The sequence below is a fragment of the Andrographis paniculata genome, unplaced genomic scaffold, assembly GCF_009805555.1.
Source record: "Andrographis paniculata isolate CXL003 unplaced genomic scaffold, ASM980555v1 Contig65END, whole genome shotgun sequence".
Taxonomy (NCBI): Eukaryota; Viridiplantae; Streptophyta; class Magnoliopsida; order Lamiales; family Acanthaceae; genus Andrographis; species Andrographis paniculata.
Window position 1 is genome coordinate 1,345,184 of NW_026137601.1, and position 16,595 is coordinate 1,361,778.

Here is a 16,595-nt window from a genome sequence, read left to right on the forward strand (position 1 = left end):
ATTGGTTTTGATCAATAATGTGCTTGCCTGCAAAAGAACTCAAGGTGGAGAGTAAATGAAGCAATATTGCAATGGTGGTAACTTTAAAACCTTGACAAGGACAAAGAGCTGTGAAGACAACACTGCACCTTTTCTTTATTGACTTCTAACCATCGCATTTCAATAAAATTCATTGCCCTGCACTACACTTTTTTTCTTTTGCTTTATTTATTTCATTTTAAATAGTTGATAGTCTCACTATATGTTGCTTTTATCACTGGCAATATTTGTTTTTTAGCATTTACCATCATGTGTTGTTACTAATAGCAACTGAACAAAACAATAATAATAAAAAAAATTATTTTTTATGATATTTTGTAAAAAAAATACAAATAAAAACTTAAAAGGACATGTAAATTTGAGAGAGTGTTTTTTTTTTTGTTTTTTTGAAGTATAAACATCTATACTTCCATATATATATATATATTTAAATCTAAAATAGAACATTTAGTTATAACCTTCCATCCCATAAATTACTTTCATATAAAGAATACATACTTAATAGTTAATATCAATTTGATCATTGATTAATGTCTGCTAGACTTGGCCCCTAAATCTCAACCTCCACCTCTCTCTCTCTCTCTCTCTAGTATACATACACAGGCGCACTTTCTCTCTCTCCCGCAATTCTGCCGGAAAGAATCACAAGTTTCTCCTCGGATTTCAGTCTCTCAGCCCATCGCCGCTGCAACACATCACACAAAATCAATCTGTCCCAATGAGGATTCTCCCTTTTGTCATCATCACCCATCACCGTTTCTTGATCTTTCTTGCAGGTCTACAATGGTGACTTCTTGCCGACTAAATCTGCAAATTATCGAAATGCCAGTGGCCAACTCCGCCGTGTAGACCGCTCCTCGATTCCAAATGGTGGCGGCCGCCGCGGCGCCTTCGACAGCGCCGGCCGACTCACAAAACCCGAAAACCTCAAATCCCCGGCCGCCGTTGCTGCCGTCGGAGAAGGACAACAACTACAACTCTCCGGCCAATCTGAAAAAGCCCAAATCGAAAATCGTATCTTCCAGATACATGGCCGCCGCCCGTTCCCCTTCCTCCTCCTCTTCTAGAAGGTTCCCTTTCACCGCACCATCGAACCCGGCCTCCGCCGCACTGAACCGGTCCGTCTCCGTCGACCGGAGCCGTCCCCGTCACCCCCAGCCCGGTCCTGATCCTAAACCGGATTCTTCCGCCGCCACGAAGCTCCTCGTGGCCTCCACCAGGAGCTTGTCAGTCTCCTTTCAAGGAGGAGCTTTTCCCCTGCCCTTTAGCAAGTCTAAACCGGTGCCGGCTAAGAACACGGCCACGCCGCCGCGCCGGAAAATCGATCATACGGAAAACTCTAAACCTGACCATCAGCATCGCTGGCCGGCGAGGAGCCGATCGGCGAATGCCCTGTCTACGAGTGTAAATGGATCCCCAAATGGTATTCATTCCTTCCGGCGATCAATGATCGCCGGCAATCAGAGGCCGAGTCTCGATTTAGGCGACTCCGAGCTACCGAAGGATCGGAATTCAGTTCACAACTATGCATCAGGGCTGTATGATCTCACTGCATCCGATTCCGACAGCGCATCCTCCGGCAGCACTACCGGCGTCCAAGAATCACGACGGTTGTCGTCGTCGCCGGGGCAAAACAGGCCAAATGGAATCATAGTCTCAGCTCGGTTTTGGCAAGAAACGAACCGGCGGCTGCGGAGGCTGCAGGATCCCGGCTCGCCGTTGTTGTCAACCAGTCCTGCCTCTAAGCTAATTGTGCCACCGAAATTGATATCGTCTCCCCGGCCGTATATTAGACCTGCGTCGCCTAGCAAGGGCATTATGCCTCCGGGATCATCTCCGGCTGCGAGGAGTAATAGTCCTTCACGGAATCGAAATTCCGGTAGTACTCTAAGTACTAGTTTTAGTGATTCGCCAATTGCCGGTCGATGTTCAGTTGATGCTCCGAGAAGGAAAGCAGGGGAGAATAAAATTGTCGACGCACATGTATTGAGGCTTCTCTACAACCGGCAGATGCAGTGGCGGCTCGTAAATGCTAGGACCGAAGCACTCCGGCTCGTGCAGAAACGGCGCGCGGAGGTGAGATGGTTTTACTGTCGATTACTTATTTGTCGATTATACGTGATATTGTGAATGGTTTTGGATCAATCATTTCTATCGGAGACTTTACATTTTTGGATGATTATATGTGATATGTGAACAGCTTAGGAATGATGATTATTTCTAGCGTATGTGAATGGTTTGGGATCGATCATTTCTATCGCCGTTTTAACACTTTTGATGATTATATGTGATAAGTTAACGGCTTTGGAACGATTGATTCTATCGTATGAGAACTATATCCGATTGAATTGTGCCGTGATGCATTATGTGTTTTCGAATAGCGTTGATTGAAATATCGTGTGAAATAAGAATGTCGAGTGTTTGCAGAAGAATCTTTGGAACGCGTGGATAACGATTTCGAATCTACGCGACTGTCTCACCAAAAAGAGGCATCGATTGCAGCTGCTGCGGCAGAAGCTGAAGCTCGCCGCCATTCTTAAAGGCGAGGTAAGCCATGTAAACAAATTTCGATCGTCGTGTCGTGCAAGATTGTTCTTTCTAAAAAATGGACTCTTTATTATTATCACTGTATTGAACAGATCTATCGTCTTCCCAATGTAGATTAGCTTTCTCGAAGATTGGGCGTCGCTCGACGAGCAGCACTCGATTTCTCTAATCGGAGCCATCGAATCTTTGAAGGCCAGCACACTTCGCCTCCCCGTCATAGGCGCAATCGTAAGCAAACCAGCCTATATTTCACCAAAAGCAAGCCAATTAAACCTCCCGGCTCGCCTGATCGACTCTAAATTTAAACTCAACAGGCGAACGTCCAATCGTTGCAAGATGCAATCGGTTCGGCAGTCGACGTCATGCAGGCGACGGCGTCGTCGATACATCTGCTTCTGCCGCAGGTAACTCCCAAAACTCGATAAAAAACCCACATCTAAATCCCCGAGTCTCGGGTTAATACATTTGCTCGTTTTCAGGTCGAGGAAGTGAACGAATCAGCTCACGAGCTCGCAAAAGTCACCGCGGAAGAACGAGCATGGCTGGAACAATGCACCGACGTCATATCGCTTCTCGCAGCCTTACAGGTAGACTCGACTCGTCTTGCGGATCGGAGATAACCTCGATTAACCTTTTTTATTTTATCTAACGTTGTTACAGGTTAACGGCATCAGTCTGAGAACACATATGCTCCAAAGTGACCGTTCGAGTTTGAGACCTTTGCGACGGCCAGATGTGCTGTCCAAGCGATCGATGTTTTGACAAGGTACCGATGTTTTTGTAGCGAAGAAGAAGGTACAATAACAACGGGACAACAAATGATCGAACAAATGAATATATGACTAACTAGTCTTAGGCTACTGGTTTCGCAATTTTCCGTCGAGGTTGTCTTGTCCAGTTCGATCCCGTTCCATTCCGACGGTCCCGGTTCTTACAAGAACTCATCTTTGGCTAGCACAGAATAACTGGTGGTTGTGTGTGTGTATATATATATATATATATATATATAGATGATGTAATGTTCTAACAGCATCAGCCATTCTTGTTCAATTCTATAATTGTTTTCCTATACATAAATACATACATATTAGTATGCGCATTCTTTGTGTTTGCTGGCATGCCTTAGAATGAGAATTGTATCTGTTCACAGTTCACACCCAATAACAGTTCTGCTTAATACATATGTTTGATTTTGAGGTTTTTGGAACATATGTTACAGACCAAAAATTAAAAATTACATGTCTGAGCCCAGGTTCGAACTGGGGACCTCTAGTGTGTGAGACTAGCGTGATAACCAACTACACCACCCAGACTTACATATTTAAATACTACTAATTTTATATTAAATTGCAACTTTAATATATATATGTGTGTATTTTATATTGGGCCTGTAGTAAATTTGTAAGAAGACTAATTGACGTTAAAAGTTGTGGGCCGATTGGTCGATGTGAAAGCCCAATTTGGTCCTGCTTACGGTGGGGTCTCGTGCAGAGGATACAGCTCTCTTCCACGGCAAAATGCTATTCCCACAAATGCAAATCGGAAAGTAAAAATTATGAACTGAATTTCTCTTCGCAAATCTGACATTTCTCTCTGAATTCAATCTACTTTCTTCTGCGATTGCTATCACTGCATTCATTTCATAAATCACTGCTCAACTCTGTTTAAACCCTATAATTTTGGCTGTTTTGAGTTTGGGGAGTGTTGTTTTTGGTTTGAATAGTTCGATCTCGATCGTCTGGAGCGTAGCCGTTCGACCCAGCCAATGCAATGGTGGTCTGCAAGTGCCGTAAGGTAATTAGATTCTTTTGGATGCGAATTTTGGATTTTAATTTATTTCTTTTTTGATTTTGATCTTCGATTTTCGCTGCAATTCGGTAATGCTCAGATCAGATCGAGCTTGGAAACTGCAATTCGTTTGATTTAGAGATCTTTTAGTTTCGAACTTGGTTTCTCCTGTTAGCGTTGGTATATCAGCAGTTGTGTGGATTTTGGTGAATATACGTGGATAATATGTTAGTTTTCGCCTTTTGTTATGGCGTTAGGTATTCGTTCGATTTCCTTGTTCGACTGTCGTACGATTTCTTAATTTGTGGGAGACGTTGGAAATGCGGCGATGATGGTTGATGAATTAACCTCTTGTCATTTGGGTTGCAGGCGACTAAACTGTATTGCTTCGTCCACAAGGTGCCAGTTTGTGGGGAGTGTATATGCTTTCCAGAGCACCAAATTTGCGTGGTATGAATGATAAGGTTATGCTTCCACTGTTTGGACATCTATGTTCAATATATGCTCAGAAAGGTTTCAATGTTTCTGACTAATTAGGTACGCACTTATTCGGAGTGGGTAATTGATGGAGAGTATGATTGGCCTCCTAAATGCTGCTATTGTCAAGCTGTTCTTGAAGAGGGAACACCCGCACAAACCACACGATTGGGTTGTTTGCGTATGTCTTGCTGCTCGTGCATCCCCGACATTAACCATCCTTCATGTTAAAATTGGAAGTATATATTTATCGATTTTACTTTCCTATTTTTGTGCCTTTGACACGTGTGTATGTTTTGCAGATGTTATACATACAAGCTGTTTAATTTCACACATTAAAAGTATTCCACCACACACTGCTCCAGCTGGTTATATGTGTCCAACTTGTTCAACTCCAGTATGTTCTGATTCCATGTAACTTCAATTTGTTTTTGTGGTCTAAAACTAAAAAGTATGCTCTCTGCATTTGATTAGTATAGTTTTGCTTCAAGGTTGTAAAGGACCCAATTTATTATACCAATTATGCCAACGACTTTCAGACAAGAGGCCAGTGGCTTCATACAAAATATTTTGTGTGCAGTGCTCAGAGGATTTTAATTTATCCTGGAATAGAATGATTTTTCTGACTCAAGCTGTTAGCACAATTGGGATGAAGTTAACTAGTTTCGTGAAATGGTGGTATAAGGACATTTCCAAATAAGATGTTGAATATGTTGATATCTATATTGTAGGTTTTGAATTTTTTTTTGCCTTAATCTTTGTTGTAAATCTCAAACTATTAAATAGAAAATTTCACAAGAGCGCATTTCAACCAATCATTTTTTTGCACACATTTTCAATATTGCCCATTGAAGGTTTTGCCATATAGCTACCTAAAAGGCCAAAACTATGTCATTTGATGGATCTGGTTTGTTAGTTTATCAAAATTGCAATTCCAATATGTATGGTGTTTGCGGAATAATTCTTGGGTGGTTTGATTTTAAAATAACAGATGCTTAAGTTTCTTTGTAATTAAAATCCTCTATCATGCGCATTCATGCTTCTGTGACCTCATTACTTCACACACGAATGTGATAGTGTTTGTCCTTACTAACCGCTGATAGTCTTCACCATCTACATCTACATAATAATGGTTGTATGCTTCGCTATCTTGCAGCACACAAGTATATAAATTGAAAATCTTGCTGAGACTTTACTTACATAATATGTTATTTACCTCTGATGTCCAAGTAAACCCTGAGCTCAAAATCTCTGATTAATAATTTTTCTGCAATTTCATGGTTGCACAGTAGCTTGTTCCACTGGTTTCTATTTTGTGCGTGAGTAGTGCTTGAAATGATACAGATATGGCCTCCAAAAAGTGTCAAAGATTCTGGATCACGTCTTCATTCGAAGCTGAAAGAAGTAATAATGGAGGTAATACACATTTCTAACAACCCATATACCTTGTTTGTATTATATTGTTCCATCTATACTACTTAGAACTTATATTTGTTTTTCAGAAGTCAATGAATTCGTGTTTATGTGGCTTCTGGCTGTTTTTGAGACTGGATTATACTGCATCTGTTCTTATTATAAAAAATATCTTTGGAAATCATCAATATCCTTACGAGTCAGAAAGTTGTCAATTCTAGTCTCTAGAGGATATTTACCTCATTAGAAATGATAACCTTTCACAATTAATGAAGAAGATATTCCTATGACATTTCCAATTTTACTTGGCAATACTAAGATTCTTATTTGCAGTAATGTTACATATGTGCCATGCACCTTATCAAGCCTTTCTCTTTCATTGCTTGGAATACATGTTCCAGCCTTTCGATCCTTCATGTATTTGTAGCTATCATTAATGCTTACTTATTTTTCAGGTAAGCGTAGCTGTGACTGCATTAGATTATTATAACTTCAACCTTTTGCTTTATCTATAGTGGCCTGTATAATGAGTTTGGGCGTGGAATTGGTTTTTAGTGTTGGTGGTTGGTCTTACTTTTGAATATTAATCGTTTTCTACAGACGGGTTTGGAGAAGAATTTGTTTGGGAATCATCCCGTTTCTTTTGGAATAGAGCCTCGAAGCCCTCCGCCTGCATTTTCATCAGAGCCACTAATTCATTCTTCTGTTGGAAATTCAACCAATAGTGCAACAGGCTCTGCAAGGCCAGCAAGTCTGGATATAGTTGAGATCGATCGACCTAGTTCTGCCACAGCATCTTTACCCAATCAAGAGACCAATTTCATGAAAAGTACAAGTCCAACTGCTGTAAGATTCTTGCGATTCATTATTGTCTTGGCATTACCTTGCCCTTTTATTTATTTATAATTTTCCCTGTGTGCTATATTCTGAATATTTGCTTTGTGTTTGTCCAAACATTTGTTTATGCTAGCCTGGTGCCACCACGCGGAAGAGTGCATTACAAGTTGAAAGACAGAACTCTGAAATCTCTTATTATGCCGATGATGAGGATGGAAACAAGAAAAAGTACTCAAGAAGAGGTGAAATTTCATGTATTCTTTAAATTGTGTTACCTTTGCAGCCATTAATTCAAGTCCATGCCCAGCCATTAATTCAATCTTTGCCTCTCATATTTTGGTGGTGTGTTGGCTTGGTATTGGTTTTTGCAATGAAGTAAAAGCACCTGCATTCTTTGTCGTCATTGCTTGAGTTAGACATAGTGGAATGGTTTTAGATAGGGCAAGATGTGATATAGGACATATGTAAGGATATCACATTTTCATATAATAGTTGTGGAAGCTTGCTATAAATGGCTAAGATACATTTCTAAATAAGACAGTTTCATTTGGCACATTTAGATGCAATCCTATGGAGGTGCTGCAATCAATTAAGAAATTCACCCAGCAAAAAAATAATTTTGTAACCTAAGAAGCACAAACTGATTTATTTGTTTTTTTTTTTAAAAAAAAAGAAGGCGGGATAGCTAAAGATATATGTATATGCTAAAATGATGCTGGGGAATATGAATGTTTCTAACTACCCCTATTTTACTAATCAACGAATTATCTGTATTCTTTCTTTTAAAAAAAAATAATTTTGACCTGCATTTCATAGGATTAGCCATATTATTAAACTTATATACACTTGTGAGTTGCATTTACATCCTTGTGCTATTATGAAGGCTTGAATGTGAGGAGTGGCTGGGCATATTGTTTAATTCGATGGCTGCTTTAGATTGTATAATTTGTGTATGAAACTCAATTCAATTCAATCCTACAATGTTTTGCAGCGTTTGCCTCTCAAACTTGTGTAACCATTAATAGGCCCGAATCTATACATGGAAGTGCAACACCTATTATCATGTGCCTTTTAGTCACTTTATTAAACATTTATGATCATCCAACTGGCTCCTATGATAGAAAGAGTTTTTTTGGTCCTTCATGTGAGATGTCTTAAATAGCTCGACATGAATTGATCTAGACTCGGATTTGTAGGTACATTTCGCCATAAGGTCCTCAGATCACTGCTGCCATTCTGGTCTAGTTCGTTGCCAACTCTGCCAGTGACTGCACCACCACGAAAAGAAGCATCCCATGCAGATGATGCCTCAGAAGGTCGTTCAAGGCCCCACAAATCTTCAAGAATGGATCCGAGGAAACTCCTCCTAGTTATAGCTATTATGTAAGAGACCTTTCTCCTTCTCAAACTAATGCTCTATTGACGCTAACTGTTCCTCATTAGCCGCACTTATATTTTCTAATTTCACAGGGCTTGCATGGCGACAATGGGCATTTTGTATTACAGAATTTCGCAACGCGAGCTCAGTCAAGAGATGACGAATGAAGAGCCAATTCAGTAACGAAAAATGTCACAATTTTTCATCATCCCGGTAAATGGCATTCCACCGAAATCCTGTTGGCTATGAGACATGGGAATTATTCGTTTCGTGACTGAGGGAAGGAAATCAAATCTGAGCATTGCTGTAAAACTCAAGTGCTGATCATCATCGTCTGTGTTTTGTTTCTGTGAGTAGAGAGTGAAATTCGAAACACCAGCAATGGTGACAAGACTCCTCATCATAAAAAATAGCCTTGCTTCAAACCTGTTTTATTTCCTTTTGCTGTGGATTTCAAATCAAAGCCTGGTTGAATTGAGTTGCTGCTATACATACATACATACATACATATCTATATCTATATATATATACACACACATACGTACTTACACTTTCAATTTGTTTTGAGTTTTCAGGATTCTATTCTGGTTTTCAATGTGATTTTATGACCTTTGTGTTGATGATTCAGGGTGTGTTTGGTTTATATGAACAAAATTATTGTTTATTTATCTTTTATTTTGATTTAGATTTAGATTTACTACTATCAATCTTTATTAAAGCGTGTGTGAGTAGTGTAATTTATGTCTATAGTTAATAAAATTTTATTTATTTTTTTAGAAATGTTTAGAAGCACATGTGTGACTGCACTATTAGATGAGACTAGACTCTTTGACTATATACTCTATTACACAATACAACCTGATGATTGGTTTACAAGTATTTTATTTTTTAACTGCTTCTCAGATTGAGATTTAATAATATCTCATTCCTCAGTTTATTTAATTATTAAAAAATTCTTCCAAATATATATTAAAATAAAGAATTGTTTGTTTGATTTGATTTGAGGCAGACACGGTTGCCTCCGCATTATTGTTAATTATAATATTAATTAATAATAATAATATTATTATTATTATGAACTGGTTGGTGATGATGATAGTGGTATTCATGATCATTTTAATAAATAATTATTTATTCATCTTACAAGCGTGTGCCCGATAAATAAATAAATGATACTCATGCTGATCAGACGCGTTCATTTCTTAGATTAATTAAAAGTAAACGTATTAATTATGCTTCTGCTCTGTGAAATCTATCCATGGAATTTACTCATTTACGGATGTTTCGATTTCTAGGGTTTTGGATTAGTTTTTTGGAATTCTAGAGGTAATGAACGGAAGTTTGTTCAATTGTTTGTTTGTTAATCAACAATGCTTTTATATGAACCATGAAATTGCGCTGGTTTTGAGTTTTAGAAATTTATAGATTCCGATTTGCTCGGTGGAAAATTGGAATTTACCTAAGAGAGGAAGGAACGGTGATTGGAAGCGCGAAGTTCGCCGGATTGTTGGGAAGCGACATTATTGACTCGTCAAGGTATCATCTATGTATCTGCCTCCATGAATATTCAATTGGTTATTCTATATGCCTCCATTAATATTCAATTCATTTTTCATATACTACTATACTAGAGAACTGCGAGCTTGATTATTTTTTAATTCAGTTTTCACGTTTCCAAACGATTCTCCACATTCGCCTTTCGGTGCAAGCGAAGGGCGCTTTATTTAGATATGCAATATGTCTCTTTGTGTATTCATTGGGATTGAGTTCCGATGCTTATTATATTCATGCAATTGTCTCTTATTATCAGTCAATGCCTTGGGACAAAAAGATATTTCTATTTTTCGTATTTAAAAGTAATTGCTGCTGCCTAAGTAGATCAATGCTTCCTGCATTGCTAGCAATGGCAACGACAGACTGACTTAGAGAGACATGTAACGTTAGGAGTGTAGCAAATTTTAAATTTCGGACGAATTAGCTGATTAAGAAAGATAGAAAGCCAGCACATAATTTAGAATGCTCTATCTTGATAGGAAAAAAATAAAAGAAGAAATCAAGAAAAGAAAAAACCATCACATGATCAGTTGATACTTATAAGTATGTTGATGAGATCAATAGTAGTTTGTGCTGTGTAGACTATGCTATTAGTGCATCATTGTATTTGTATTAGATTAATATAGACGATATCCTGTTGACTTATGTCATGTACTTTTAGTTTATTTATTATTCTATATTATATTAATATAAATCATATGCAACTTATGAATTATGTGATGCCGTTCATATTAGATGTATTGTCAGCACAGTGTTGAATGGTTAGTATACTATAAAATAAAAGACCCGAGTAGCACACACTGAAGCACTTTGATTAAAGGATAACTCTAGGGTGAATATAGGCGATTATGTTTGAGTTTTGAAGATTGGACTTTGAGAAAAATCCTTTGTTGGAGGGCAAACATTACTTCTTGTTAATTGAAGTGTTTTGGGAGAATGTTATTACTCTAGTGTCATGGATGACTTGGATAGAACACAGCTTGATTCTCTGAACTGCTGTGCTAAGTTGTTTTACCCCAGGTCAACAGTTGGTGAGATGCCATCTTTTTCAAGTGTGAACTGGGGATAACATGTTGGAATAGTTTATATTACACTTCGAGATGGATACCCATAACTGTTTGGACAGTTTGGTGCAATAATGAAGGATCCCATGAAAACTCATGTCTTGTGTAACTGCTCGTTGTGTGGAAACATAGGAATATGAAAATGGAATTAACGTCGAAGTGATAGATAAAATATATTAGTGGAATTGGAATTTTTTATCTCAAGAGTTCAACCAAAGAGACCCTAAGTAAGAATAAGGCTTATGCAATGTAAGATCACTAAACTGAAACAATGAATATCCTAGCATCGATTGAGAGGTGAGGACCTGCAAAATCACTTGAACATGGAATTTGAGTTGAAAGCCCGTAATGAATCAATCATCCAATTTAAATGTATGGATTCGTTTTTGGAATCACTTGATGCAAGAGAAAATTCAGATAAATCTGTAAAGAATTTAAGAACAGTCATAGTGGCTAAGCCAATTATTAAATCTAATTATCCAAAAATGGAAAAGGAAAAAATAAGCAACAATTGATTCCCACTAATTATGTAGTCATAAGTGTAGGCTAAGGGGGATCTTGGTCGTAGCAGGCAAGATTGATTGTAATGATGGTGTTGCGACTAGGAGTGTAATGATCACCCTGCAGTGAGTGTCTTTCACACAAGTTGGAGACTGGCTTTAAGTGAGGTTCATGGGATGATTCAAGAAAGTTAGTGTCCTATTCAAGCTTCTCTAATTCAAGTGTGTTGTCCTTTGTTCATTGGAGTGGGGACAATAATTCCAGCAACTTTTACTTCCAGCTAAACTCATCAAAGACGTGATTTTGGGCAAGTTGGACACTATCAACATTCTTGCAAAATCCAGGCGAGTTGCAATCAAGCCAAGCTGCTGCCCAATTCTAGAGAGTCTCCTTCACATCCAAACCCCCAATCAAACACACTTAATCAAGATCAATTGAGCATGTATAATTCTAAATCAAATAGAAAAATGAAAAAGTAAATGTATTCACTAATTTATCGAAAGCCTGGTGATATTTTTATGTTTTCACTGGGATTTAGCACACAATGCTGTTTACTTGCTTCACTTTATTTACTAGGAATGCGACGAAGGACAGTAGCTGGTTCAATGTTCTCTTGAAAAAACAAAAAAAATCATTTTAGTAAAATTGTTTTTCTATAAACATATTATATTTGTCACAGCTCACAGCAATGATCAGTTCTAAACTAAACATAATCATGCTTACTATTATTTAGAATTTGAAGAACATTGCTACAGCTGTATCTTAGTGAGGTTATATAACTTCTATTATTTACATATTTCTAACATTTGAGTGTGTTCTTTTTGCAAAAAAACACACGTTCTCCAAAAAAAGAAATAATATATTACATACATTCGTTATTTTTATATACCTATATAATTCTCTATACCTTACATAAAAAATATCTCTTTACACCATTTCACAAAACAAACACACTGTATTCTAATACATTATTTTTTTTATACTTTTATTCTTATTTTTTAACTACCATGAATAATACTAATTATAATATCCTCTATAAAGATGTAAATAATGGATAGATTTGGAACACCAAGGGAAAGCGTGATTTCATCAACAAACTACCATATACATGGTTAACATTCTTTCAGTTGTATATAGAAGTGATTTATCAAAAGATATCTGCTTGCTTGCCTTCTGATTGTTTAATCTATTGCATTTTTTTTTCTAAAAGCTAAGCTTTTGGGAAAGTTGTATCCTATTAAGAACTAATTATTGTGTTTCCACCTTACCTTGGCGACAAATTATGGAGTAGCAGTATGTGGTTGGTGGAAACTTTGTTTACTTGCAGAAGAACACACCATAACTCAGTAATCACTGATGTTAATATCTGGATAATCATGTTGATTCTTAATATATATGTATATAACTTGTCCACATCATGCTATCTGTAACAACATGCACTGTAATGTCTCTTTGTGGCATATTTAAAAGGATTTAACCATATTTTTTTATTAGATTCTTAGGCTTGATTCTGTATCTAGACGTATAATCCAATAATGGCATTTATTATTCCAATTTAATAATCTACTGATACATGTTTCTGTGTACTATGGTCATCAAAAATAGTACTTCAACTATTGCCCCTCTGGCTTCATATCTTTTCAATGTAACGTGTCTTCTCTATCTTTGTTGTTCCCCCCTCACATAAACATTGATTTAGATTTAGATTTTGCTAGATCAATTACAGATAGCCATGGGTTTTCTCATTGTCCTTATATTTCATGATACTCTTCCACTGCTGCAGAAATCTTATCAAGCATGTAAAACAAATTTATTCTGGTTTGAACCTGGTAGAAGTTATACTCTCAGGCTTTTTATACTTTGGGTGATTATTAGGGATTATATCAGGATTAAAATAATCCCCTTTAATCTCATTTAGTACACGCACCCTCAGATATCAGTATTACTTATAACCATTGCATATAGCCTTTATTTGATATTAGTATTACTTATAACCATTGTATATAGCCTTTATTTATGGGATTTTGCTATGTTAGAAAAACTGTTTGAAAACTATAGGACTTGTGCAAGAACTTTTCATCATGATTAAACCCTGAAATTTCACCATATTAAACTTAATATTATGCGTCTCAAATGCTATATGTTTATTTGTAATGCCGCTATATGTGAATGAGTTAATTTTAATGTTTAGATATATCCTGTGCAACATGATTCACCAGTCGTGCTGTAATACATGGTGGGGACATGGTTGATGCATATCCTAATCCATGAAATCGTATGTTATTTTTTGCTTTTTCAATTCATCTGACCGTGTCTTCAGAACTATTTAAGTTGATATATTCCATACATGCCCTATTTCTATATGCAGAAGTGCATTGGGGACAAACCAAGTTGGTAGAGATTTTATAAGCTGAGTTGTTTGAGATAAATTATAACAATATTCTATGTTTGATTCACCTCCACGACCTTCCTGTGGATGATGTCATAACATATGATTAATTTATCACAATGTCCAATCTTTTTATGAAAATGAACCCCCATGTTCTGTCAACTGTCAGGTGCCATTCCTTGTCCACCTTCCTAAATGTGATGATCTCTAATCATCATTTCTGGTTAAATGTATATACACTTCATATTTTTCATCGAATGATTGGAATCCTCGTCGTGTCACCTTGTTAGAATGATAGCGATTTCTCTCGTAGATAATGTGGTTTTTTAAGGCTTTGAAAGGTTGCATATATCTCCCCCATTGTTGTATGTACTACTCATCTATGAATTGTATGGGTCCCATGTCGCGCATTTTTAACTTTAGTTCAGGATTCGGATCCAATCCATTCCCTTTAAACTATTGGTTATACAAGTAGAATATGCTTTCTCCGCACAAATGGCTTGCCATTTGTCAATCAATGACAACTGTTGCTCATTACAGCTAAGGTACGGGGTTATAAATACCTTAAACATATTCATAAGGTAGAGAGAGCTTCCATTAGACTGTTGAGATCAGATCAGAAAACCCTCCTCTTTAGGCTTCTAAATCAACAAAACCCGATTATGGAACAAGTAGAAGCAATTTTTGAAGCGGGGTGGAATCCCTTGACTGAAATGTGCTCCGAAGAGACTGATTTCATGGCACAGTTGCTCGGCAACTATTCAATTCCTAGTGAGGTGCCGAGCACTTCCATCTTTGCAGTCTCTTCTACATTTTCTCACTCAAAAACTTCTGGGGCTGACGAATGCCCCATGTACTCATTAGATGATACTACTAATGGCAATAGCTTGTATTCCTTATCACAAGCAAGCTGTTACAGTGGAGGGAATAGCATTGTTTTCCCCTTCACAAATACTGAAACTCTCTACCCCAGCACTTCTCATCACGTTTTTGTATCTGACAATAATACTTTTATGGCGATGGATTATTGTATGATGGAGAATAAGAGCAATAGCTGCTCCCAAATTCATATAGGAAATGGCTTCTTGAACCAAGATGTGAGTAACGACAGCACACACTCCAACGAGGAGTCTGGAAGTTGTCTCCTAGCGAAGAAGTTGCAGCTCGGAAAGGAGGTTGCATTGTCCATTCCGGAACGACCGAAGGAAGATGAATTCAGTAGCCCTTCCGAGTCCAAGAAAAGATATAGGGTCCCTGGAGAAGTAATTGTAAATTCGTTTTTTTTTTGTCAGTTGATCGATTAGCATTTTAATGATGCCATGTGGTGAAATTATGATGTTGTTTATATATATATATATATATGTATAAATTTTGTTCTTATCATTTTAAGTGAAAACAGGTTGAAAGGAATGAGCGAAACTTGAAAGTTGAGAAGCGGCGTAAGGTTGATCATGATACCACCAAGGATAATATTAATGGTGGTGATGAGAAGCAACGGTTAAGCAGCAGCTGTTTTTCGGAAGACCATTCAAATGCTTCGCGTGAAAAGAAAGGAGGAATGATAGGGAACTGTGGGGCAAATTCGAGTGGAAAAACACGAACCAGTAGAGGTTCAGCAACCGATCCCCAGAGCCTCTATGCAAGGGTAAGTAAGTGTGTTTCATTTTGAAGTGTTCTCAAGTCCAGTTCCCAATTCTCTCTGTCTGTCTCTCTCACTCACACATACGCATATCTCACTCACAGATGATGATTTTGTTAACATCATATATATATAATAAACCTTGCAGAAAAGAAGGGAAAGGATAAATGAAAGACTGAGAGTGTTGCAGAATCTTGTTCCAAATGGAACTAAGGTGAGCAGCAGAGTAGTAATTGAATTTATGATCATGAAAAATGGGAATCTGAAAGCCACTCTTCTGATTTATAATTACACAGGTCGACATCAGCACAATGCTTGAAGAAGCTGTCCAGTATGTCAAGTTCTTACAGCTTCAGATCAAGGTAAATTCCATTTTCTTGACAATCTTATTATTATTTAGTTTGGGAATTAATTGGGTTGAGTAATTACTGTGCACAGATGTTGAGCTCAGATGAGTTGTGGATGTATGCTCCCATTGCCTACAATGGAATGGACATTGGTGGCCTCATCTAATTCTAATTCCTAATATACACATCGGAATTCAACTGCAGACCAAAGCCAATATTTATCCTCATCAAAGATGATGATGATCATGATCATGCCTTAGTTGGGAACACTACTACTATTTATTTCTCCATTCTTTTTTTTTTTTTTTTTTTGTTTCTTAATGAATAAAATGGCAATGGCAATATCCTCTTCAACAGGGACAAATCCCTTGAACCATTCATCAATTAATCAGTTAAACAAAAGCTTGATCAATAACTGTTTTTCTTTGTATTTTGAGAGCAGCAGGCAGTGTAGGAGGAGGAGGGTTCATGGAATTGTATAAATATCTAATTAATAAATAATGAAGTGTCCGATCAAACTGTACTACTACATGACACCATCCATGTTCCAATATGCAATAGGAGAAGAGCTTCTTTCATTTATTATTATTATTATTCATGGACATGTCTTACTGTTAGCTAG

General features: G+C 37.3%; 3 protein-coding genes and 1 non-coding gene across 4 annotated transcripts; 3 read left to right on the forward strand and 1 right to left on the reverse strand.

Moving 5' to 3' along the window:
- Nucleotides 1-515: 515 nt before the first annotated feature.
- Nucleotides 516-3,685, forward strand: LOC127262277 (QWRF motif-containing protein 2). The gene is made up of 6 exons (XM_051290899.1): nt 516-2,115; nt 2,467-2,586; nt 2,701-2,814; nt 2,901-2,990; nt 3,066-3,173; nt 3,247-3,685. The coding sequence occupies exons 1-6, from the start codon at nt 907-909 to the stop codon at nt 3,346-3,348; spliced, it is 1,743 nt and encodes a 580-aa protein (XP_051146856.1). The 5' UTR covers nt 516-906; the 3' UTR covers nt 3,349-3,685.
- Nucleotides 3,686-3,825: 140 nt separating this feature from the next.
- Nucleotides 3,826-3,899, reverse strand: TRNAV-CAC (transfer RNA valine (anticodon CAC)). The gene has a single exon. It is a non-coding gene; the product is annotated as a tRNA-Val (tRNA).
- Nucleotides 3,900-4,107: 208 nt separating this feature from the next.
- On the forward strand, nt 4,108-8,987 carry LOC127262278 (uncharacterized). Its single transcript, XM_051290900.1, has 9 exons — nt 4,108-4,380; nt 4,744-4,824; nt 4,912-5,032; nt 5,154-5,248; nt 6,196-6,267; nt 6,865-7,110; nt 7,235-7,343; nt 8,298-8,484; nt 8,572-8,987. The coding sequence occupies exons 1-9, from the start codon at nt 4,357-4,359 to the stop codon at nt 8,660-8,662; spliced, it is 1,026 nt and encodes a 341-aa protein (XP_051146857.1). The 5' UTR covers nt 4,108-4,356; the 3' UTR covers nt 8,663-8,987.
- Nucleotides 8,988-10,021: 1,034 nt separating this feature from the next.
- Nucleotides 10,022-16,555, forward strand: LOC127262163 (transcription factor bHLH84). The gene is made up of 5 exons (XM_051290704.1): nt 10,022-15,249; nt 15,387-15,632; nt 15,775-15,840; nt 15,923-15,988; nt 16,065-16,555. Exons 1-5 carry the CDS (start codon nt 14,650-14,652, stop codon nt 16,137-16,139), a joined length of 1,053 nt encoding a protein of 350 aa, XP_051146661.1. The 5' UTR covers nt 10,022-14,649; the 3' UTR covers nt 16,140-16,555.
- The last annotated feature ends 40 nt before the right edge of the window (nt 16,556-16,595 follow it).